The 22,156-nt window shown below is 36.6% G+C and overlaps 1 protein-coding gene across 2 annotated transcripts in view; it reads right to left on the minus strand.

Annotated features, from left to right (window-relative positions):
* The window catches only part of PKHD1L1 (PKHD1 like 1), a 152,470-nt gene that overhangs the window by 47,180 nt on the left and 83,134 nt on the right, over positions 1 to 22,156 (minus strand). For both annotated transcript variants that reach the window (XM_041769613.1, XM_041769612.1), the window contains 10 exons: positions 19,587 to 20,616; positions 17,846 to 18,037; positions 13,478 to 13,629; positions 12,124 to 12,283; positions 11,202 to 11,373; positions 7,767 to 7,855; positions 7,268 to 7,416; positions 5,874 to 6,003; positions 4,430 to 4,548; positions 3,644 to 3,773 (listed from right to left, as the gene is read on the minus strand). In XM_041769613.1, coding sequence (XP_041625547.1) covers positions 3,644 to 3,773; positions 4,430 to 4,548; positions 5,874 to 6,003; positions 7,268 to 7,416; positions 7,767 to 7,855; positions 11,202 to 11,373; positions 12,124 to 12,283; positions 13,478 to 13,629; positions 17,846 to 18,037; positions 19,587 to 20,616 — 2,323 coding nt within the window. The remainder of the gene's footprint in view (positions 1 to 3,643; positions 3,774 to 4,429; positions 4,549 to 5,873; positions 6,004 to 7,267; positions 7,417 to 7,766; positions 7,856 to 11,201; positions 11,374 to 12,123; positions 12,284 to 13,477; positions 13,630 to 17,845; positions 18,038 to 19,586; positions 20,617 to 22,156) is intronic.

Raw genomic sequence — 22,156 nt, forward strand, 5'->3', positions numbered from 1 at the left:
CTATTCCAAAGGTTCCTTCTCATTTTGTTGACTGTTTACTTCACTGTGCAGAAGGTTTTTATCTTAATGAAATCCCAATAGTAGAGTACTAATCTCGTATTATTATCAATGAGTTCCTTTATGTTTGTTATTAATTGTTTGGGGCATAGATATTTACAGTTGTTAGATCTTCTTGTTGTATAGTCCCTTTTATTATGATGATTAGTGCCCTTCTCCACTCCCTTTATTTTCTTAAGATTTTATTCATTTATTTGTGAAACAGAGACAGAGAGAGTACATTAACCGGGCGGGGAGGAAGGGTAAAGGAAGATGGAGAAGCAGACTCCTGGCTGAGCAAGGAGCCCGATGTGGGGCCCAATTCCAGGACCCTGGAATCATGACCTGAGCCAAGGGCAGATCCTTAACCAACTGTGCCACCCAGAGCCCCTCTTCATCTCTTGGTACAGTCTTTATTTTAAAATCTAGTCTGTCTATACAAGTATCACTACTCCAGCTTTTTTTTTTTTAACATCCATTTGCATGATACATATTTCTCTAACCCCTCTCTTTCAATCTGCAGGTCTTTAGGTCTAAGATGAGACTCTTGTAGACAGCATTTAGACGGGTCATGTTTTTTTTTTTTTATCCATTTTGACAACCTATATCTTTTGATTGGAGTGCCTAGTCAATTTATATTCAGAGTAATTATTGATAGATATGTATTTAGTACCATTTTAAATTTTTTTTTTTTTTTTTATGATAGTCACAGAGAGAGAGAGAGAGGCAGAGACATAGGCAGAGGGAGAAGCAGGCTCCATGCACCGGGAGCCTGATGTGGGATTCGATCCCAGGTCTCCAGGATCGCGCCCTGGGCCAAAGGCAGGCGCCAAACCACTGCGCCACCCAGGGATCCCTAGTACCATTTTATTACTCATTTTTTCATTGTTTCTGGAGATTTTTAAGTTCCTTTCTTGTATCTCTTTTGGTCTCTCCTTTCCTCTCAAAGAGTCCCCTTTACTATTTCTTGCAGGTCTGGTTTAGTGGTCATGAACCCCTTTTGTTTTTGTTTGGGAAACTCTTTAGCTCTCCTTCTATTCTGAATGATAGCCTTGCTAGATAGAGTATGCTTGCCTGCAGATTTTTCCAATTCAGCACATTGAATATATCATGCCACTCTCTTCTGGTTTGCCAAGTTTCTGGCTTGCCAGTTTTCATTTCTGATTATTGTTTTTGAACTATTGTATCTCTGTTTTTTTATTATTTTATCTTTTTAAGGGCCTCCCTGAAGTTTTCCATTCTTTTCTCAAGTCCAGCAAATATCCTTAAGATTGTTGCTTTAAATTCTCCATCAGGCACATCACTTATATCTATTCCCCTTAGAACTCTGGCCACATGACCTTATCTTATTCTTTCATGTGGGATGAATTCCTCCATCTTGCCATTTTCTCTAAATCTCTGTCTCCTTCTGTGTGTTAGAAAAGCTTGTTATGTGTTCTGCTCATTAGAGTAATGGCTTTCTAAAGAAGAGGTCATATAGTGTCCAGGGCCTGGCACTTTAGGGAGTGTCTCTGGTGTTTATTGTTTGCACTCTGCTGCTGTGTTTTGACTACTCTATCCTTCAGCCCAGTCATCTGCAGAGACTCTCCTCGCCTTCACTGGCAGTGTTTGGACCTTGGCCAGAGTGTGGCGAGTTTTAACTAGGTGTTTTCTGCTTGTTAAATGAGACCTGATGCTACTTCCACTAGAACTGAAGCCCTGCAGAACTCTGGTTGGGAGATGTGATGTGGGCCAGGGTCTCTGCTGGTCTTCTGAGAAAGGGGCCCACTGCACTGGGACTGAGGCACACTTGACTGAGAAGGGCCATACTGGCAGAGCACAAGGGTGCAGAACTTGGGTATAAGCAGAGTAGGCAGCCAGTGTCCATGCTGTGATGTTTACTGCAATTGGCTCCTGTTTATGCTGAGGGGCGGGGGTGGGAAATGGTGCCAGGCAGTCCTTCGTCCCTGGAGAGGAGTCTCCATGCACATTGCCTCTCAGGGAAGCACCCCCAGAAGAACAAATAATCTCCTGCCCTGTGCATCCCAGGTGTTTTTCAGGCCACTGTTTCCAAACCATCTGCTCCCAGGGTTGTGGGCCTGCTTTCTCTCTAGGAGCAGTGCAGTGCCCTCCAGTCTCTATTCCAGCCAAGCCCGCGGACTTTTACAACTCTGGGCATTGTGGACATGGTGAGGGCAGGGACCTGCACTGGGTGTTCTAGGGGAAAGTCCCTCTGCACCAGCACTGAGGCAGGCTTGGTAGAGAAGGATAGTCACACCAGAGTGCAGGGGAGTGGGCCTCAGAGCAAGCAGGCTAGGCAGCAGGTGTTGGGGCTGAGCTGCTTTGCACACATGCCTCTGCAAGTGCTGAGGGATTGGGGAGGGAAATGGTGCCCGCAGCATTTTTGTCCCCAGAGAGGCATCTCCCTGAAAGCTACCTCTCACAAAAATGCTCCAAGAGAGAACAGTCTCTTTGTGTTTTAGGCATTCCTAAGATTTTGCCATCTGCCCCCAGGCTTGCTTGCTTGCCTGCCTGTCTTCTCTCCAGTAGCAGGACAAAGCCCTCAGGGCTCCATCCCTGCCAAGCCCTTGACCTTTAAAACTCCAGTTTTAAACTCCAATCAGCCTTGCTGATTGCTAAAACTCATGAAAATCAGACCCTCTGTTTTTCTAGCCAGTGGTTTGGGGAAATGTTCACCTTACTCTTTCCCCTGTGCTATACTCTCTCTTGCCTTTTTTTGCAACCAGGCCTCCCTCCCCTATATAGCATTTGGGATCCATTTCTCCCCCAAACCATGTCTCCGCTCTTCCTACCATCCTCAACATGGCCTCTTTTCTTCTAGTTGTGAACTTTTTTTTTGTCAGACCTCAGAATGCTTTCTTGGGTATTCAGAATGACTGAATAGTTATCTAGTTGAGGGACTAGCTATCTGTTTGAGGGACGAGATGAGCCTAGGGGCCTCCTACTACATTGTGGTCTTAGCTCTCTGCATGATATTTTTTTACTTTATTAAATGAAACGCAGTCAAAAGCATTTCTTTTATTTACACCAAAAAAAAAAAAATACTATGCTGAATAATCTTATAATTGCCATCTTAGATTCCCTCCCTCCATGATACTTTTTAATTTAGGACAAAGGTGCTCTTTCTCAAAATTCAGTGTGCATAAGAAATACCTAGGGGGCACCTGATGGCTCAGTCAATTATGCCTCTGACTCTTGATTTTGGCTCAGATCATGACCTCAGGATCATGAGATAGAGCCCTGTGTGGGGCTCCTCCCTCAGCATCTAGTCTGCTGGAGATTCTCTGATTCCTTTCTGTCCCTCTCCCTCTGCCCCTCCCCACCTCCCTCAGCCCCTCCCCCTTCCTCTGCCCCTTTACCTACCCCTTCCTCTCCCTCTGCCCCTCCCCCCAAGCTCACACATTTTCCCTCTCAAAGAAATAAATTAATATAAAAAAATCACTTAGAAGCTTGCTTAAAGCAGAAAGTACTAGCCTTACCTCAAGGGATGTTATACATTAGCCTTTGCTGAATATTTGTTGAATAATTATAAAGGAGAGCACTAAAAATGTGAATATTTCAAGACATTTTAATTACATATCTATTTAGTTAAGGAACAGCCACTTACCAAGGTGAGTGTAGGAAAGGGTATCATTGAGAATGAGAATTTTCTGGTCATGCAGGATTTTAATGATACTTCTAGTTTCTGTCTGGTGGAAATCATAGCTTGTGGTTGTTATCACAATCTCTTCTCCCTCCTTGGAAAATTCAAGTGCCAAATTCAAGAACAATTTTTAAAATAGGTTTCTATTTCTTAATAACAACTGTTAAAAATTTCTAATTTAATTTATGTCTGATTAGCAGCATGATATCAGAAGGAACAAAATATACATCGAGGTCTCTAAAAATAAATATGCTTGTTTGATATTAAGAATTCTAAATTTTTATTCATTCAGCATTTCCTCAAATTTAATTCAGTCATTAAAATCATAGGCAATATACTTTTTAAAAATTAAATAGATCGAAGCAAATATACTCATATTTTATTAAAAACTGGTCAGTACAATATTCTTTAAGACTTAAAAGTTCCTCAGAGTTTTTAAATTTTACACAATTAACTATTACTCGGTATTCCTAAAATGTGGGAAAGACACACATAAACTTTTTTTACTCAAAAACTTTCATATTTTCCTTTCATAACTAATATATAATGTTCTTGATATATTCTGAAGGACCTTTAAGATCCCAATTTTTAAATGCCTGCTATCAGGTAAGCTTTTGAGTGCAAGCTGCTGCAAAATATACATTTCTTATCTGATTAATCCTATGAGAAAAATGTCCATGAGAATAAGAAATACACCTTAAGTTGACCCACTATGTATATTCAGTTCCCACCACATCCTATTTCCTGTACCTGCCAATCCACAGCATCCACTAGGGACAGGACTTTGGAACCCGCCTCTGCAGTTTCTGAGAGTTTCGTTTTATATATTGAACGTGGAATTCCATGAAGATCCAGCTCACCAAACACCCCTGAAGGAGAAAAACTTGTATTTATTCACCACATAGCACTGAGTTAGGTGCTAATATAAAATGAAACGGTACATTGATATGTTTTAATAAATGATTGGACATTTTAGAAGGAATGGAATGAACTTGAATTATCTGCTCAGGGCTTTACAAGAAGACTTTGACCCTCTGACCCACTTCTAGGAATCTGGTCTATAGAAATTAAATAAAGCCAGTGCACAAGGATATGTGAATGAGAATGCCTACTATGATAATATTTGAAAATACTGGAAAACTGGAATAAACCTAATGTACATCAAAAGAGAATGATGGAATCAATCATAATATACTAATAGAGTAGGGTAATATACTTTAAAAAGGTTATTATCTGTAAGGTTATTATCTGTAAGTATTGATCTGGACAGATATCCATAATGTCTTAATTGAGAAAGAAAACCTATTCTCTTTAGTTTGGCCTGGAAACACTGCTAACTATAGATGCAAGTTTCCTCATGATGTGGAGAATTAGAAAGATGGGTATTTTTTCTTGATATCATCTGTATTGTTTGAAATGTTACTTTTGAAAGAACAAAAAAATAAACTCACAAAAGCAAGTATTTTTTAAGATTGGATTTGTCTGCCCTGGGACATTGACCAGTGGAGACTTAAAATCATTCTGATGCCATTTTCTTATGTTCCTCTTTTCGGATTGTCACTGTTTCAGAAACCGTATGGGAAAGAAACTTCCGTACGTGCTTGTCTGCATTGTTTCAATTAATATGCAGCTGTGTTAATAAATGTGGTTACTAATTATGACCAAATAAACCCTCTCAGTTCCTTTTCTTTCCAGGCTTAGAAAGGAATACCCAAGGCCATAAAAATCCAACTAGAAAGTATAAAGTTCAGCAACAGTTGTGACTGGATAACTGATAGTAGAGTCAACTGATCCACAGATTATTAATAATGTAAGTGTAATGATGTGCAAAAAAAGTTATCTTTAAGGGAAAAGCACTAAAATATGAAAAAGTATGATATATAAAAAATTTATATAAAGGGAAAGTTATAAAGAAAATCATATTGATTAAATAATATACATATAGAGGGATTTATGTTAGTTTTGCCATAAATTCCTTTTTGGTTTCAAATACACACGTCTATACCTATTTTGGTGTGATATGATTTAATTAAAGATTTTTTATTTATTTTTAGAACCCTTTACTGTAAATAAACCTCTGTGTAAGTTTTTGATATCATAACATCTTGAACTGACAACAGGTATTTTGGTGCTACATGTTTTAAAATAGATTTTCAAAAGCGATATGATACTTTCAGTATCTGAAAACATATACCTAAGACCTTTGATCCTTGATTTGGTCCTTCTGGAAGAGCCCACTCTGGAGTAGAATGATTTCCTCTAAGAACAATCTGTAATTCTCCTTTAAAAGGGTTATCTTCCCAGCCACCAATCAACCTACCTCCCTGCAGTGAAGCAGAAAATTGTTAATACTTAAAGATTGAGCAGAAAAAAATTTTGCCCATAAAAAAGGAGTTAGGAAGATACTGGCAGCCTCCTCTAGTTAAAAAAAAAAAAAAAGAAAGAAAAAAGACTGAAATTTGTTATACAAAGAACAGAATTGTATCTGGAAGTGACCTTGATTTAACCCTGTTACTTTAGGATCTGTAGTTTAAACGACTCAATAGGTACTTATTATCAGTGCTATATCTAAAGCTGAAAATGCTAACACCTAAACTTGTGCTTTATGGACAGATTTATTTTAGCAACACATGACATATATGAAATACACTCTTCACACTTACATGCACCGTATATGACAAGTAGGAGCCCTCATTGTTAATAATAGCAGCTACTACTAAATGCTTGCTGATTCCATGCCAGACATAATGTGTAAGGCTTTACATATATTATCATTTGACCTTTACACTAAACCTATGCATTGCTGTTATTATTCTCACTTGATAGGTCAGAAAACTGGTGCTATAAGTGGTCAAATAACTTACCCAAAGTTCCCAACTGAGGTAAGGACTCAGTCGTCACTTTAATTTACCTCAAAGCTCATGCATCTAAATACCAAAATACTGCATATCTTTAAAACTAAAGGCCTACTTTTATTAAAGAAAGGTTACTACCCACTTTTACTTTTTAATGATACTTCATCACTTTTGGTAAGGCCATTCTTTTTAATTAACAGTAATAAAAGGCTGACAGAACTTAACTAATTATACTGTTACATGTTCAAGACCATCTGAGGTTTATGAGAGAATGAGGTGATTGTTCCAAACAGCTGAAATATTCTTATTAGTCTTTTCCTGTTTTCACAATTCTATGTCCATTCATTTTAAGAAACAGTTCACTTTCTAAAAAAAAAAGAAAAAATTTAAAATCTTTTATTTTTTTCCAGAACTAGGGATTCTCTGGTTGTTGGAGCAAGTTGCAGGTTTAACTCTACCTAACAGTAATACAAATATTCTACATAGGATAAAAATGGACAAACTTCACTGTAAAAGGTAGCATAATTACTCCCTCAGGAATATGTAACCACCAGTTGAAAGGACAGCAGAAATGTACTGAATTTACACGAGGCTTACATCTCATGGGTTAGAGCCAGTTGTGTTTTTTATTTCACATTGATTACATATACTTTCTATAATTTTTTTCAGTAAATCCCCAACATCTTAGAATTTTACTAATAAAGGTATAAAATTATATGTCCCTCCTTATTACCTGAAGTGATATGTAGGTAGCATTCAGAACAACCTTTCTGTAAGAAGACTCTGCAGCTCTCATACTGTGTTTATCTTCCAGTTCGAGAACTCCCCAAATAGTGAGACTTTCCATTGGTGGAATATCTGTGTCTGCTACAACCCATGTTCCTATAAAATAATACTTTAATATAAGAGATATAACATAATCCATACTATATATTATAAATAAAAACACTGACACACTTACCAGGGAGTCCTGGTTTCAAAGTTTGCAACCCTTTTCCCACACAATGACTTATTTTTGTCTCTCCCAGAATGTCTATTATCTTAATATTCAGGTTTAAACCCATATAAAACTCAGAAGGCTAGGTCTGGTATCCAGGACACAATACTAGAATCTATCACTTCACATCTGCTCTTTCCCTAGGGTGTGCTGCATAAAGGTGGAATGCTAACTTTGTGGTATCTATCCTAATGTCACATAAACACAGGCATTTTGTTTATGTTTATGGACTTACCTTCAGGAATAACCACATTTGCTCCTGGGTGAGGTATGGTATAATTATTTTCTCGAGATGATTTCCAGAAAGAATCATTTGACCATAAGCTGAAAACAGAAGAGAAATAGTTCCATTAAGTATTGTCTTTATATACTTAATGATCATCATCTCCTTATACTAAATGTTTTGGGATGATAGAATGCAAATTAGAGAATTTATAATTTCACTAAGTAGGCAAGTTAATATGTGCAATTGATATAATAACACACATGACCACACGTATAGCTTTTTTTTTTTCTCCATTGAAGAAAACTTGCTTTCTTTCGATAATCTGACTCACCTTTTCTCCCACTAAATCCTCATTGTGATACACTAATTTTGGCTAAAATGTAAATTATTTAATTTCCTTATAAGATTTCACATGGTATAAGGGCACCTGGGTGGCTCAGTCAGCTAAGCATCTGAATCTTGATTTCTCAGGGGTTGTGAGACTGAGACCCACTCCAGGCTCCATGTTCAGTGGGAAGTCTGCTTGAGATTCCCTCTCTGCCTTTCCCTCTGCCCCTCCCCTGGCTTGAGCTCTTTCTCTCTAAAATAAATAAATCTTTTTAAAAAAGATTTCAGATGGTATAAAGTAAAAAGAAACTCATCCTTTGTCCATTTAAAGACCCTTATATATGGTTCTACTGCCTGGCGGGAGCATGAAAGAAGATATGGTCACTAGATTCTGTGAAGAGAGGAATAGAAGGATGGTTTATGAATTGGTAAGGATGAGTCAAAGAGGTTAAGCCTCTGGGCTGGGATCAGGGATGGCAGGTCTGCAATCAGAATGAAGGTTATATTAAACTGAAGGAGATATAAAAACTGCTTTGGCGGAGAGGCAGTCTCCGCTTTTCATTGCTATACCATCCAGAAACCAACTCAATGCAAATTGTTGTAGAGAATGTTATTATAAATTTGATGATATTTTCCTACTGGAAAACATTCACAATCAGAGTTGCTTTCTGAATTAGTAAAACTTTTAAAAATTCCATGATACTAATTCTTGAATTCTACAGAACCGTCAATATATAGTTTGGTTAAAGTATTTGTATTATATATTTGAATTTCTAAACCATATTACTAAGAAATATGTTAAAAATTCTGTTATAAAAACTTGTTTTACTAAGTTTAAAAGAAAGGATAGCAGTTAATTTAGACTTACAATAATACATTATTTTTCATGAAGCAATTTCAGAAAAACTTAACAGTTGTATCTTTCTAACTAAAAAATCTGACCAGTACTATACAGATTCAATCATTGATTTTATCTAGCTTTACTCAAGATTAATAGCCTTTCATTCTTATCCCCACCAGCACTGTATTACGCATGATACACTCTTCTTCTTACTGTTCATTGTTATGATCAATAAAGCCTATATAACGCTTAAACAAAGCATATGTGGGTTGCATGCTAGAGCTTTATATCCTAATCTTGAGGTACCAGTTCTGGATCATGATTCTGCTTGTTTTCACTGATAGCTATCTATATAATATAAATTAATAAATCCAATTATAGCTATTTCTAGTAAGCAGAATTCATACTGTGGGGGGAAAATCTATGCTAAGACATATACATACCAACATATTCCTCTATCACATCCTGGTCTAGACCAATCTAAATCTACTATGTGAGTATATAATAAATATTAATTAAATTTTCAGTAATTTAACCTACCTTAGACTGTGTAAGTACTTTTGGGTCAATAACCTTGATGGCTCATGTCTCTTATACAGCTATTTATGAGCCATTCTACTTTCTCCACTGTCCCTGTGTAATACGGCCAGAGAGCAAAAGTGGCATTTTCAAAATGTAATTTGGAGTACATCACTTCTCAGATGTAAATCATTTAAAAATTTCTTCTATCTCTTTATGCTAACTGTCTGCATGACCTGAATGGTCTGATTTCCACTTGTTTCCAACACCATTTCCAGGCCCCTCTTTTCTTCACCAGGGTCCAGCCATGCTGATTTTCTCTCCCATAGATGCCACACTCTCTCCCATACTAGGGCCTCTGCCCAAGATGCTTCCTGGGCCTAGAACACCACATCTCCCCACCTCCATCCTTCACATGGTCACCTCTTTTCCAGCCTTTGGGTCTCAGCTGGAATGTCCCCTCCCTTGAGAGACTATTCCTAATCACCCTACCCAAAGGAGGTCCTTGCCATATTGCTCTCTGTCACACCCCTACCCCTTTCCCTTATAATTTTTATCACAACTCACACTCATGTATTTAATTTTCTGTTTACTTTGTTGTTTTCCTGCTTGCTTGTGTTGGCATCTGTCCCTTTGAATTGAATGTGAGTGTAATGAGAGCAGGGACCACATTTGTGTTGTTTATAATTGGCTCCTCTGTGCTTAGCACAGAGCCTGGCCATAGCAAGTGCTCCAATATTTTTTAATGATCAAATGAATACATCAAAAAAATTCAATTATTATTCTTTTGTACAATAGCCACTATTCTATCTGCATACTTTGAAATGTAACTCACTTCATAAAAAAACACTGGGTTGTACTTGCTGCATAGTAGTGGCCTCTTAAGTGCCCACTAAATGTTAGCTTTTATCATCACTATCATTATTTTTATGATTATTATTTGTCCATAAAGGACATAAATATAGGGATCCCTGGGTGGCGCAGTGGTTTAGCGCCTGCCTTTGGCCCAGGGCGCGATCCTGGAGACCCGGGATCGAATCCCACTTCGGGCTCCCAGTGCATGGAGCCTGCTTCTCCCTCTGCCTATGTCTTTGCCTCCCTCTCTCTCTCTCTGTGTGACTATCATAAATAAGTAAAAATTTTTAAAAAAAGGACATAAGTATACATCAAATCAGGATTATACCTTTAAGGGCTTTGAAGACCAACCATCACATGCTAGTACCATGATGTATGGTAATTACTATAATACAAGTTAGAGAGTAGTGTTTCACATGAGAAATAAAGGTAAAGAGCTACGTAAGTTTCAAAGATAGAAAAATCATTTTTAACTGTCAGAGTGAACATATATTAGGGGATCAAACATTTGAAATAAAATTAAATAAGTTGTATTATGAAATCTGACCATGACAGTTATTCTAGACAAAGAGACACCACCTGCTAAGAAAGCATTGGATTAATGAGGAGACTTAGTTTCTGGTGCTATTCTGGAAGTCTCATCAAGTTTTGCGATTTTGGGTAATTCACTAAAGGCCATTGGCTTCAGCTTTCTCACCTATATAATAAAGGAGTTGGTCTAATAATCCATATCTAACATTCTGCAAGTCTAAGGCCCAAGTGAAGTAATCAGTATGGAAGTTCTTTGGGACTTAAAAGGCATTGTACAGGAGGAGGGCATTATTTTCTCACCCGAGAGTGACATATGAAAAGAATTCTGTTAAGTGCTATTGAAGGTATTAACAAACAAAAGGTCTATATACTTATATATGGATGGTCGCTTCCTGGGAATTGGTTTTCTTGATGGGGGATGTACAGGAAAGCAGTCCTGGAGAATGCAGCAGTAAGCTTGGAAATTAATAATAACATCTTTCACATCAGGATCCAGGGTCCCTGAAATGGGCTGAGACTGCTGAAGATCATTTCTTCCTGACACTAAAAGTAAAGAAAAGCACTTTAAATATGATCAAAGAACTTAAATGTAGACAAAATCATGGCAATTTTAAAATATGCTTTATTTTATTTTTTTAAAGATTTTATTTATTTGAGAGAGAGAAAGAATGAGTATACAACCAGGGGGGACAGACAGAGGGAGAAGCAGACTCCTGCTTAGCAGGGAGCCTGACATGGGTCTCGATCCCAGAACCCTGAAATCAGGACCTGAGCCAAAGGCAGATGCTTAACCAGCTAAACCACCCAGACACTCCTAAAAATAGTCTTTACTAACTTGATAGAGTTCAAATTTATGGACTTTTTTTGGAAAATTCTGATGAAATGCACATGTCTTATTGAGAATCATACATTCAAAATTACTTTACAAAAAATATTTTGGAATTCAAAATTTATTCTTAAATATTTTTTATTTTCCCAAAATTATAAAATAGTAAAAATGGAAACAAAACACTTGATAGCTTCCTTTCTACTCATTTCCTCTAATTTTGTGGAATAACTTGTAGGGCTATGTGTAAGAGTGTTGGTGTTATCTCCAAACATAGTAAGTTCTTAATTCAACTCAAGGTCTTTTTCAACATAAATTTAGTCTCCAATCCATGTACTCAGCAAACAATTCTTGAATCCTACTATCTATAAGGCACTGTATAACATATTTTCCCATCAAGCATTTTTTTCTTTCCTTTTAGACAAAGCGTTAGATAAAATAATCACTTTTGCCTAATGAATACATACCCAAGTAATAGAGAGTACTTGTGTTAGCTTCAAGATGCCAGTCTCCATTCTTGCTTGTATTCCAACTCAATGGATTTGAAGAACCATTCCTCATATCAATAACATTAAACATATCAGGATTTTGAGTAAAGTTGTGAGATATGATTACATAGTCTTCTTCCTATAAATGTTTGCCCCAAAATATCATTATATATGTTAACATCCTGAAAAATATACATTAATTTTGATGACATATATTTAGCCTTTATATTAAGACTTAAATTTTGGTTTCAATTTGTCATGTTGCATTCATATTTTGTTTAATAACATTTTACATGTTTGTGGCAATAATGCTAATTCTATCCAAAGGCAATGAAACTCTCTCTGTATACACACATATGTATTAGAGAATATTTCATTTCTGTAATATCTGAAAACATTTAAAACAATGCTAAGTATTGTTTATTGGTTACTACTAGAGTGGGGAATGAGATCAGGGGAAGCCATACAGGGGCCTTCCACTTTATTGAAAATGTTTGTTTTTTGTTTGTTTGTTTGTTTATTTGTTTATTTTTAAAGATGTATTTATTGATTATATATAGAGAGTGCACACACAGGTAGGGGGGAGAAAGACTTAAGCAGAGTCAGCACTGAGCATGGAGCCCCACACAGGGCTTGCTCTCCCAACCTTAAGATCATGACTGGAGCTGAAACCAAGAGTTGGATGCTTAAGTGACTGTGCCACCAAGGCACTCTGAAAATGTTTATTTCTTTAAAAAAAAAAAAAAGTAAATATTCACTGAATGTTAGATAGAACTAGGTGATGGGTATACAGGACTTGGGGGTTCTATTATTTTTGGGGGGTTTTATTTAAAATTTTTTAAAATTTATTTGAGAGAGAGACAGCATGAGGGAAAGGACAGAGGGAGGGGGACAAGCAGACTGCCCGCTGAGCAGAGAGCCTGATGTGGGGCTTAATTCCAGGACCCTGGGATCATGACCCAAGCCAAAGGCAGACACTTAATCGACTGAGCCACCCAGGTGCCCTGTGTTTGGTATACTTTAAAATACAAATTATAAAGCCCTTAACTGGTACCTGGAATATCATAAGCACTCAAAATACTATTATCATGGTAATACAGGACACAAGCTTAGTACTATGGGAATATGGCAAATTCTAATTCCTACACAATGTTTCTTTTTTTAGCTTGCTTTTTAGATTTAGGGTAGGTCATGAAGTGTGTGCAGGACATGTCAGTATGTGAGGGAAGCACATTCTGGGTCTAACAACTGGTATAAGGATAAGACCTAGGCTGCATTTGCATAATATGTAATCATAATTATTAGAAGACGAATTTTAAAGCTTTTTGTATACCTTAAATCCATAGAATGTTGATGTATAAGATATGTTGGTTATGTGATCTACATCTTTAAAATACCAATTAATGTGCTTTGCATTTGGAATCAGAGCCATCCATCCAGACATATGAGTCAATCGTTTCTTCTGAAAGGGAACAATGCTTGTGCCTGTAGCAGAATATAAAACAAACAAATAACAGTGATCTCTACCTCTATCTAGAAAATTCCTCTTTTTTACGAACAAGTGCAAATGTGAAATATTAGCCTAGTCTGTGGAAGTCTCCAAAGAGGTCAGAATAACATTTCATTACTTATGTTCTAATTGTCATTTGTTAACGGAAGGCCCCAATGTTTAATATTACACTTAACTGAAACATAAAACGCCTTCTCACTTGGAATTCTCAACTGAGATGAAGTCTTTATTCCTTAGGGAAAGAGAAAATTCAAACATGATGATGATTAGGACTACTATGACAAAAGTGCTTAAATATATTAATACAATTCTTTATAAATATCGTTGATCTAAAATAGAATTCTGTTGCTATTCTTTTAAGAACTTAATTCTTCAGGATCCTCGATTTGCAGAGTATGAAAATATAAGTTCTAAAAAATCCCATATTGGGTAAGTTAATCAAAATCTGTATAACAAGTACTAAGTACTACTGGAAAATTTTGATTTAAAGCTCTTAAGAATCTAGTCTACTACCAGACTTACCATGAACACTGGCCATGATACCCTAAGGTTTCTGAATGACAAACTTGGAACTGAAATTACTTGTTATGGGAAAAACTACTTAATTTGGTAATGCTTTATTCATGAAAGAGTGCCTGACAACTTCAGCTGCAGATCTGAAAAGATTTCTTACAATATAAAGAAGAGATCTATGATTAGTTGTCTATATTCTATTTTTTCCTCTCCATTCCCTCTTTTTATCTCTAATTGAATTTATGTTACATTTGCAAACTCTTCCCTTACAAATTTAGGGGGAAGAAGCTAGATGAAAGATTAAGATAAAATAAACTATTGTCCTTTTTCTTTGAAGAATAAGGCAAAAATTTTCCAATTTCAAAGAGGAAAAAATTCATTCATTCTCAGGCTTGTGAATTAGCATTACATTTAAAAACACCATGAGTAGAGATCCTAAAAACATACAGTTCCAAAAGACCTGCAATGTATGAGAAGAACTATGATGATTTGAATTATTCAGCAAATATTCATTCCTCTCCCCTCCCTGAATGCAGAGTAGGCATCCCTGATCTGTTGATGTTGGATGACATGATATTCAGAAACATTTGAAAAGTGCTTGCTGGATGAAGCTTGCCATCTTGAACCTCTACCACTGCAATGTAATGAGCCTGGCCCCAGGTAGCTGGCTCTCCCTTCAGCCTGTGCTCTGGAATAAACACACATGGAACAACCCGAATTCACCTCCTGGGGAGTAGCAGAGCCCACTGGATCCTCACCTTCAGGCAGAGCATCCCAGACCACAGCCAAGATTAACCAAACCAGTCCTCAGATATGAGAGGGAAAAAAATATTGTAGGTTTAAGATATTAAGTTTGGGGATAGTCTATCATGAAGTAATAGATGAAAAATCATTCAATACCTTCAGAATATGCTCTATGTTTGACAGAACCAACCTCCACTGGAGTTATCTGATGTATGGAATTATACTTTAACCTAAACTTCCTTGATAACCTTAACTGCACCACTGGAGCACCTGATAATTCTCTTTTATAAATAAAATGAATTGTGGGGTACCTGAGTGGCTCAGTCAGTTAAGCATCTGACTCTCGACTTCAGCTCAGATCATGATCTCAGGGTCGTGAGACTGAGTCCTGTGTCAGGTTCCACTCTGGGCACGGAGTCTGCTTAGAATTCTCTTTGTTTCTCTGTCCTTCCCCATTCATACTCAATATTTCTCTCTAAAATGGATAAATAAATCTTTTTTTTTTTAAGATTTTATTTATTTATTCATGAGATACAGAGAGAGAGAGAGAGAGGCAGAGACACAGGCAGAGGGAGAAGCAGGCTCCATGCAGGGAGCCCTACATGGGACTCGATCTCAGGTCTCTAGGATCACGCCCTGGGCCGAAGGCAGCGCTAAACTGCAGAGCTACTCGGGCTGCCCTTAAAGAAAAACCTAATTGTCATTTTTCATAGTTATTTGTGTTTCCTTAATTTTTTTCGGAAGCACTCATTTTCAGTATGCTGATTTTAAGCATCTTAGACTGAAATTTGAAGTTGATATTTAAAAAAAAATAGTATCATTAAGAGTAAGTGTCTCAAATTAATTTGCCATCTGTCTATACTATCACTAATAGTAAGTGTCTCAAATTAATTTGCCATCTGGTCTAACTTTACACATATATTCATAGAGATACATATATTCATACATACATATGTAAAGATACACACATCATCATGCATAAGATACTTTAATAAAGATATCTATAGATAAGTGTAAAGTTTAACCAAATCTTATTTCCCACTGTTCTAGTATATTTGTTGAATTTTTGATTCATTTAATATATATATAATTAAAACAAGTGATCCTTTTTTTCTGTTTTTAATTTTTAATACTCAATCATTTTATTTGGCTTTAATGGAGATAAAATAGTCAAATTTCTTGACTAAGAAAGATGACCTATTTTTTAATGTCACATTAAAAAGGAAAAATACCTTGTGTGATGTTTTCTCTACTCTGTAATTTCATCCAAGTACTACAACTAATTCCACTGCAATTCAATACTGAGTTCCTACTATTTTCCATGTCTTGTATTGAGTTATGTGGGTGACAGAAAGATAAATTTATAGATCTTTCCACCAAGATGTTCAATTTAGTAATAAATAAAAATCTTCTTCCTGAAAGGATCAGGCAAAAAGGCACAGAAAGACTTCACAAGAAAGCTACAATTTCATAAATTCAGAAGTATTAGACTTCTTGATTCAAAAATAAAAACACAAATAAAAATTTCTCTCTAAAATCATCACTACCACCACCACTAACAACAGCAAGAAAACCCAACAAGGACAAAAAAATAATAAGCCCTAGAGGCTTAAAATGTTTAAATATTACTGCTTAAAATTAATAGAGTAAGGTATTTATATTTTTTTATCATGCTGTATTTAACATAATTTACCTAGGTTGGTTGTATATCTCAGAGTCCTCTGCAAAATTATCTTAGACCATGTTTTATAAAAAGCTAACATTCAGTCTTTTCATATGTTGGTCATAAAGTATTTGGAGATATGATTAAAATTTTTATCATAAGTATTTTATGACCTGGGACCTTAGTAATGGGAAATGCTAACATATTACCTTACCAGATAAAATAACCTCATTTGCTTTTGATGTTTTAATTCATTTTAGTTTTAGCTTGTCAGAAAAAATTCATAGATACTCTGCTTAAAATACCGCTTATTGTATCATAGTCTCTAAAAGTTTAAGTAGTGGAACTCCAATCCAGACATCTGGTTATCAGAAGAAAAGAAATGGCTATCAGGTTCATATCATTAAGCCACTGGGACAGTGGGTATTAATCATTACCCAGAGAGTAGGTGTATGGCTCTTTCAATTCATAGGAGGAAGAAACTCTAGTAAGAACGTTTTAAAATTAAATATAATAACTGATGACATCATAATAAATGATAGAAGAGGTGCCGCATACTTATTGTTTTCCCTGTAGATCCATTGTTCGCCATTCTCCATGAGTTTACACTATGGGAAGCACAAGAAGAGAGGCAAGAAGGAATGTGAAATGGGCCACTTATTACTGACTCTCTCCCTGTGAGTGAGTAGGGGTCCTCAGTGTGCTCCTGTATTTCTCAACCAACAGGCACATCCCCATTTAACTTGCTTGTCTGGCTGGTGTAAATGCCAAATGGGTCATAAATAATGACAGCAAATTAATGTAACCAAGTCTGTTAATGATGTCAAACTCATCTGGTATTCCAAATATGGTATCTTAACTGCAACAAATGAGTAAGTCAACAATCCCTGGACCCAGTGTACAGCCACTGACCTAGCAAATGTTTCCTCACCCCATTTCAATCAACAAAGATAATCAAAAGGGTCTGTCTTCACTGGCAGAGTTGATGGTATACTTTTACTGTCCTGTTCCAGTCAACTATGTCAACTTTTCTATTCTCTGTTGTAATATTGTCTGGAGGTTCCTTGAGCAGCAGAACATCATGCTAGTCCATACATTTATTCACAACTCCTCACATGCCCATTTTGGGTGTGTTATTTGTTTCCTGCCTGGTTACAGAATATATATTGTGCCTTTTTCCATGTTCCAAACAATTAGTGACAACTTAAAAAGATGATGAAAACCAAAAACCATATTTAAGTTAGTGGCTTGAACTATTATATTTCACTTACCAAAAGAGTCTGAGAGAACCACATCCTTTTCAAGCAGAGTTACTGGAGAAGGTTTGTTGAATGCCAAACGGTGGAAGCTGACTGTAGTGTCACAGACAGCCCCAGGGAACCCAATGCTCCACTCAGCTTCCTGACTACAGTGAGAAGGGTCCAGCAATGAGCTGTGTGGAATGACGGTGTGTCCTCTGTGACCTAGGATATGGACATAAACTACATGTTTCCTATATCATGTAAGAAAACTAAAAAATAAAACAAAACCCTGAACTGTCTACAACATATAGCTACTGTGACCCATAGTACACATAACAAAATCTAAAGGTTCTGGTACTTTTTTTTTTTTTTTTGCAGGGGCAAGAGGACCTCGTGCAGAGGCTTTGCAGTGGGCTCTCTAGTCAGGGAGCTTATTGTAGATAAAGCTGAAACACAGGATCTGAAGCACCCAGAGAGCCAAATAGGGGATGGGAAGTAGGATAAGTAACTTGCTCAAGGACACACAAAAGGATTCAAATCCAGGCAGTCTGACCATTGAGTCCATACTCTTCCATACTCTTAGCCAATGGACTGCCAACTAATACTAAATATCTAAGCTGAATTAGATAAACTGATAAAAGTTACACAAAGTTTTTTATAGTAGAACCATCCAAATGTTCTCTTTCTTAAAGCCATGATTAGGGGGAGGGGGTGGCAGTATGGGGTAACTGGGTGTTGGGCAAAAGCAGGGAATGTGATGTAATGAGCATTGGGTGTTATATACAATTGATGAATCACTGAACTCTACCTCTGAAACTAATAATATGCTATATGTTAACTAACTGAATTTAAATTTTAAAAAATTCCTCAATGTTTTTAAAAAAAAGCCGCAATAGGAGACAAAGGTCAAAAATTATAGTTGAGAACTTAGTCTGTCTGATTATTGAGATGAATCTTCTTGCATCTTACAAAGTTTTTCAAAAGTAAACTGTCAATATCTGTATTTACTTCTCAATTATCTCAAAGTACTATGTGGAATCACACACATGATCCTTGCTATCTTATTTAGATAAGTCTTATCATTAAAAATGTGTAAAGATACTAAATTCTGGAAATTATGAGTATTTTTATGAGTATTTACAGAAAACGTAGCATATTCCAAACTTGAAATGGTAAAAAAGTTTAGCATTGTACTAACAAATTATGTTGAATTTTGTACTACGGTTAACATATTCCTTGAACTAATTTCAAATTCAGAATTTAGATTGGAAAGAAAAGGGTTAACAGCAAGCCTGTAACTTATTCTTTTCCCTTATTTTAGTAGGATATATCCAGTCTGCCTACATTGCTTATGTAAATAAACCTGGAATATATACATTTATGGGGCATGACTGGCTTGGATAAGCATGTAAATAGTTTCTTATCTGTATAATTAACTGAATATACAATGAAAAAGTTCTAAAACAGAAATGATTTCTTTTTGTAGTCAATGTTTCCATAAATATTGCTCAAAATTTGCTCTTAATTCCAAACCAAAGTGCAAAGACAAGACAAAGGATATTTGGGGAGGCTACATTTGACAATTTAGGTCTCTTCCAGAAAAGAATGTCTCATCTCTGCCTAGTGTTGACCTGTGTCCTTAAATCATTTGCGAAGTCTGGTGCTGGATAAGACCTGTGATTCATGTGAGTCTGCTTTGATGGTTCAACTCTCTGTGTTCACACAAATATATGTGCAATATATCTTATCAGAAATGGGACATAATGTTTACCTGTAAGTGAGCCATCAACATCAACCAGAACCACTTCATGTTCCCATCGAAAACCAGCCTTGTTTGGTGTGTGAAAATACTGGATGTCGACAAATTTTGCACTCCAGCCTCCACACCTTTCATTACAAACTCCAGTGATGGACGTCACTCCCAAAGCTACGCAGTTGGGACGGTCAAAGTTCATAAAGTGTACAGAAGATACAGTCAAGCCTTCACTGAACGGGAGAACCAGGCCTTTCCTTGTGCAAAATGCAGACCCCATTCCCAGTTCATCGAGATGACCAACTATTTTGGCATTTTTAATCACTGCTCCATTGGTTTCACCCCATCCTCCAACATAAGGAGCAAGAATCCTCTTGGTCTCAATTCCAGCCTCAAAGTTATTTACCATCACAAAGTTATGGAACTGAAGGGCACCTCCATTGACCCATTCAGCTCCTTTTTCACAATTCCAAGTAGTAAGTGAATTAAATATTGCAGGCACTGGCACTGTAGAAGTACAAGATCCTGTTTGCATGGGGAAATATTCTTCAAATATCCACAGTCCAAACCAACCTTGCGAATGAACAGTGTTGTTAAAGAATTCTCCAAGAGGAACTCTTTTTTGGCAAATGTTTTGGTCATAAGATGGCCCATCAGGGTGGTTGTTCATTCGGTACCAAAAGCCAAAATGAGTGCCACCAGCAGCTGCATTGTGTCGTATGGTGTTGTTTGGGTTGGTTACCCAAAATGCAGCTGGGGTCACATCATCATTTAGAAGACTAGTACTTTGCTGCACAAATACTGCCAAGTTATATTGCAAAATATTGCCATGTTCAATACCGTCTTCTATAAAAAATGCTCCACCCTTGATATCATATATAATATTCCGCTCAACCAGCAGGTGATGTGTGTTATGGATAGTAACAGCTCTGTTATAGGTCTGGTGAATTGCACAGCCTTTTACATAAGATTTAAACTGTAAATCTCCAAGCAGGTGCCAATGTATTGGATATCGCCCCAACCGGAATGCCTGGCCAGCATGGAATATCTGTCAAGCCCAGAAATCATAGCTATTTAGTGCACACACAGACTCATAATTTGCCTGGCTTACATTTTCTTGTTTCAAACGAATCTCCAACTTTATAATAATAATTATTAATACACTTATATCTCCCATATTGTTCATGTTTATGATTCAAAAATGTTATGTGACCTTCAGCCCACATTGTTTTTTTTTTCCACATTGTTTTATTCTATATATAATAGCCCATACTTGTTACCAAATGAATGAATGAACAAAAGCCATCTTTGAATCTTCTGCTTTTTGCCTCAGTCTATTACTAGACTTCCATGTTTAGCAAAATAAAACCTCTCAAAAACTTATTTTTCCTCTTTCACTTTGATTCTTATATAATAATAAGACATTTTTGAATGTTTGCCATGTGCCAGATATTGTGCTGTGTCATATATGCATGATCACAGTCATTACCACAATCCTATGAAGTAGCCAGGTGTCAATTTCATTATATAGATGAAGAAATTGAAGTTTACAAAGGCTAAATATCTTGTTCATGGTTATAAAACTCCATTTAAACCCAAGGTGGTCCGATTCTACACTTAGTGCTATTATTTACCACTGTGCTGTGTTTTTTTTTCAATAGGTCTATGACCTAGTATTTAATACAGAGGATGCCAGTGTGTGAGAGTGTGTGTAATATGATCCCATAAGGTTAAGAAATAAAATGTTAGGGTACCTATTTATTTTCATTCTTCATCTAAACATTAAAATTTAACTATTACTAATCATTAATACACAGATTGACCCTGGCAACCTCACTCAGTCCCGTATCTCCATATGTCACATATGTGTAACAAATTTTAGGAGTTAGGAAGTTTCATAAAATACAGATGTTGACTCTATCACCCTCAATTATGTTATTTGCAACTTAGGTGATCCCGTGTAATGTATTTATGGAGTTTACTAACCCTCACTTTCTCTCCTATAGCCTCTCCCTCCTTTCTTCCCATCCTTCCTTCCTTCCTCCCTTTTGCTGAATACTTGACAAAAAACTATGCTAAACTCTGACTATATGGATTGAATATAAGTAAGATACAGAGGGGCTCCAAATGTCTTGGGGATAATTTGCATATTTATGCATTTATTTATATATTGGTTCGATTAACAATCAGTTGAGAACCTGTCATATGCCAAACACTGTTTCAGCCACATGAGAATCAGCAGAAAACCAGAAAGACAACATCTTGGAACTAATTGAGTTTATGTTCTAGAGGGAGAGATGGATAATAGATAAACGTCAGGATTTATGAGTGAATAAAGGAAAACCGGTTTGGGCAGTTATTTCAAATAGAGGGTGAGGAAAGGCCTCTCTTGAGAGAAAACCTTTGAGATGACACCTGACTTGAAATGAATGTGAACTATACAAGCATTTGGTAGAGAATTTCAAGCATAATGAAGAGCAAGTGCAAAGAACCTGACACAGAAATATGCCTGATGTGGTCCGTTAATACAAGGAGGGTAAAATCATAAAAGATAAAGTCAGAGGCCATCTGGGGAACAGATCATGTGG

This window comes from Vulpes lagopus, chromosome 9 (assembly GCF_018345385.1).
Source record: "Vulpes lagopus strain Blue_001 chromosome 9, ASM1834538v1, whole genome shotgun sequence".
In the NCBI taxonomy this organism is placed as follows: Eukaryota; Metazoa; Chordata; class Mammalia; order Carnivora; family Canidae; genus Vulpes; species Vulpes lagopus.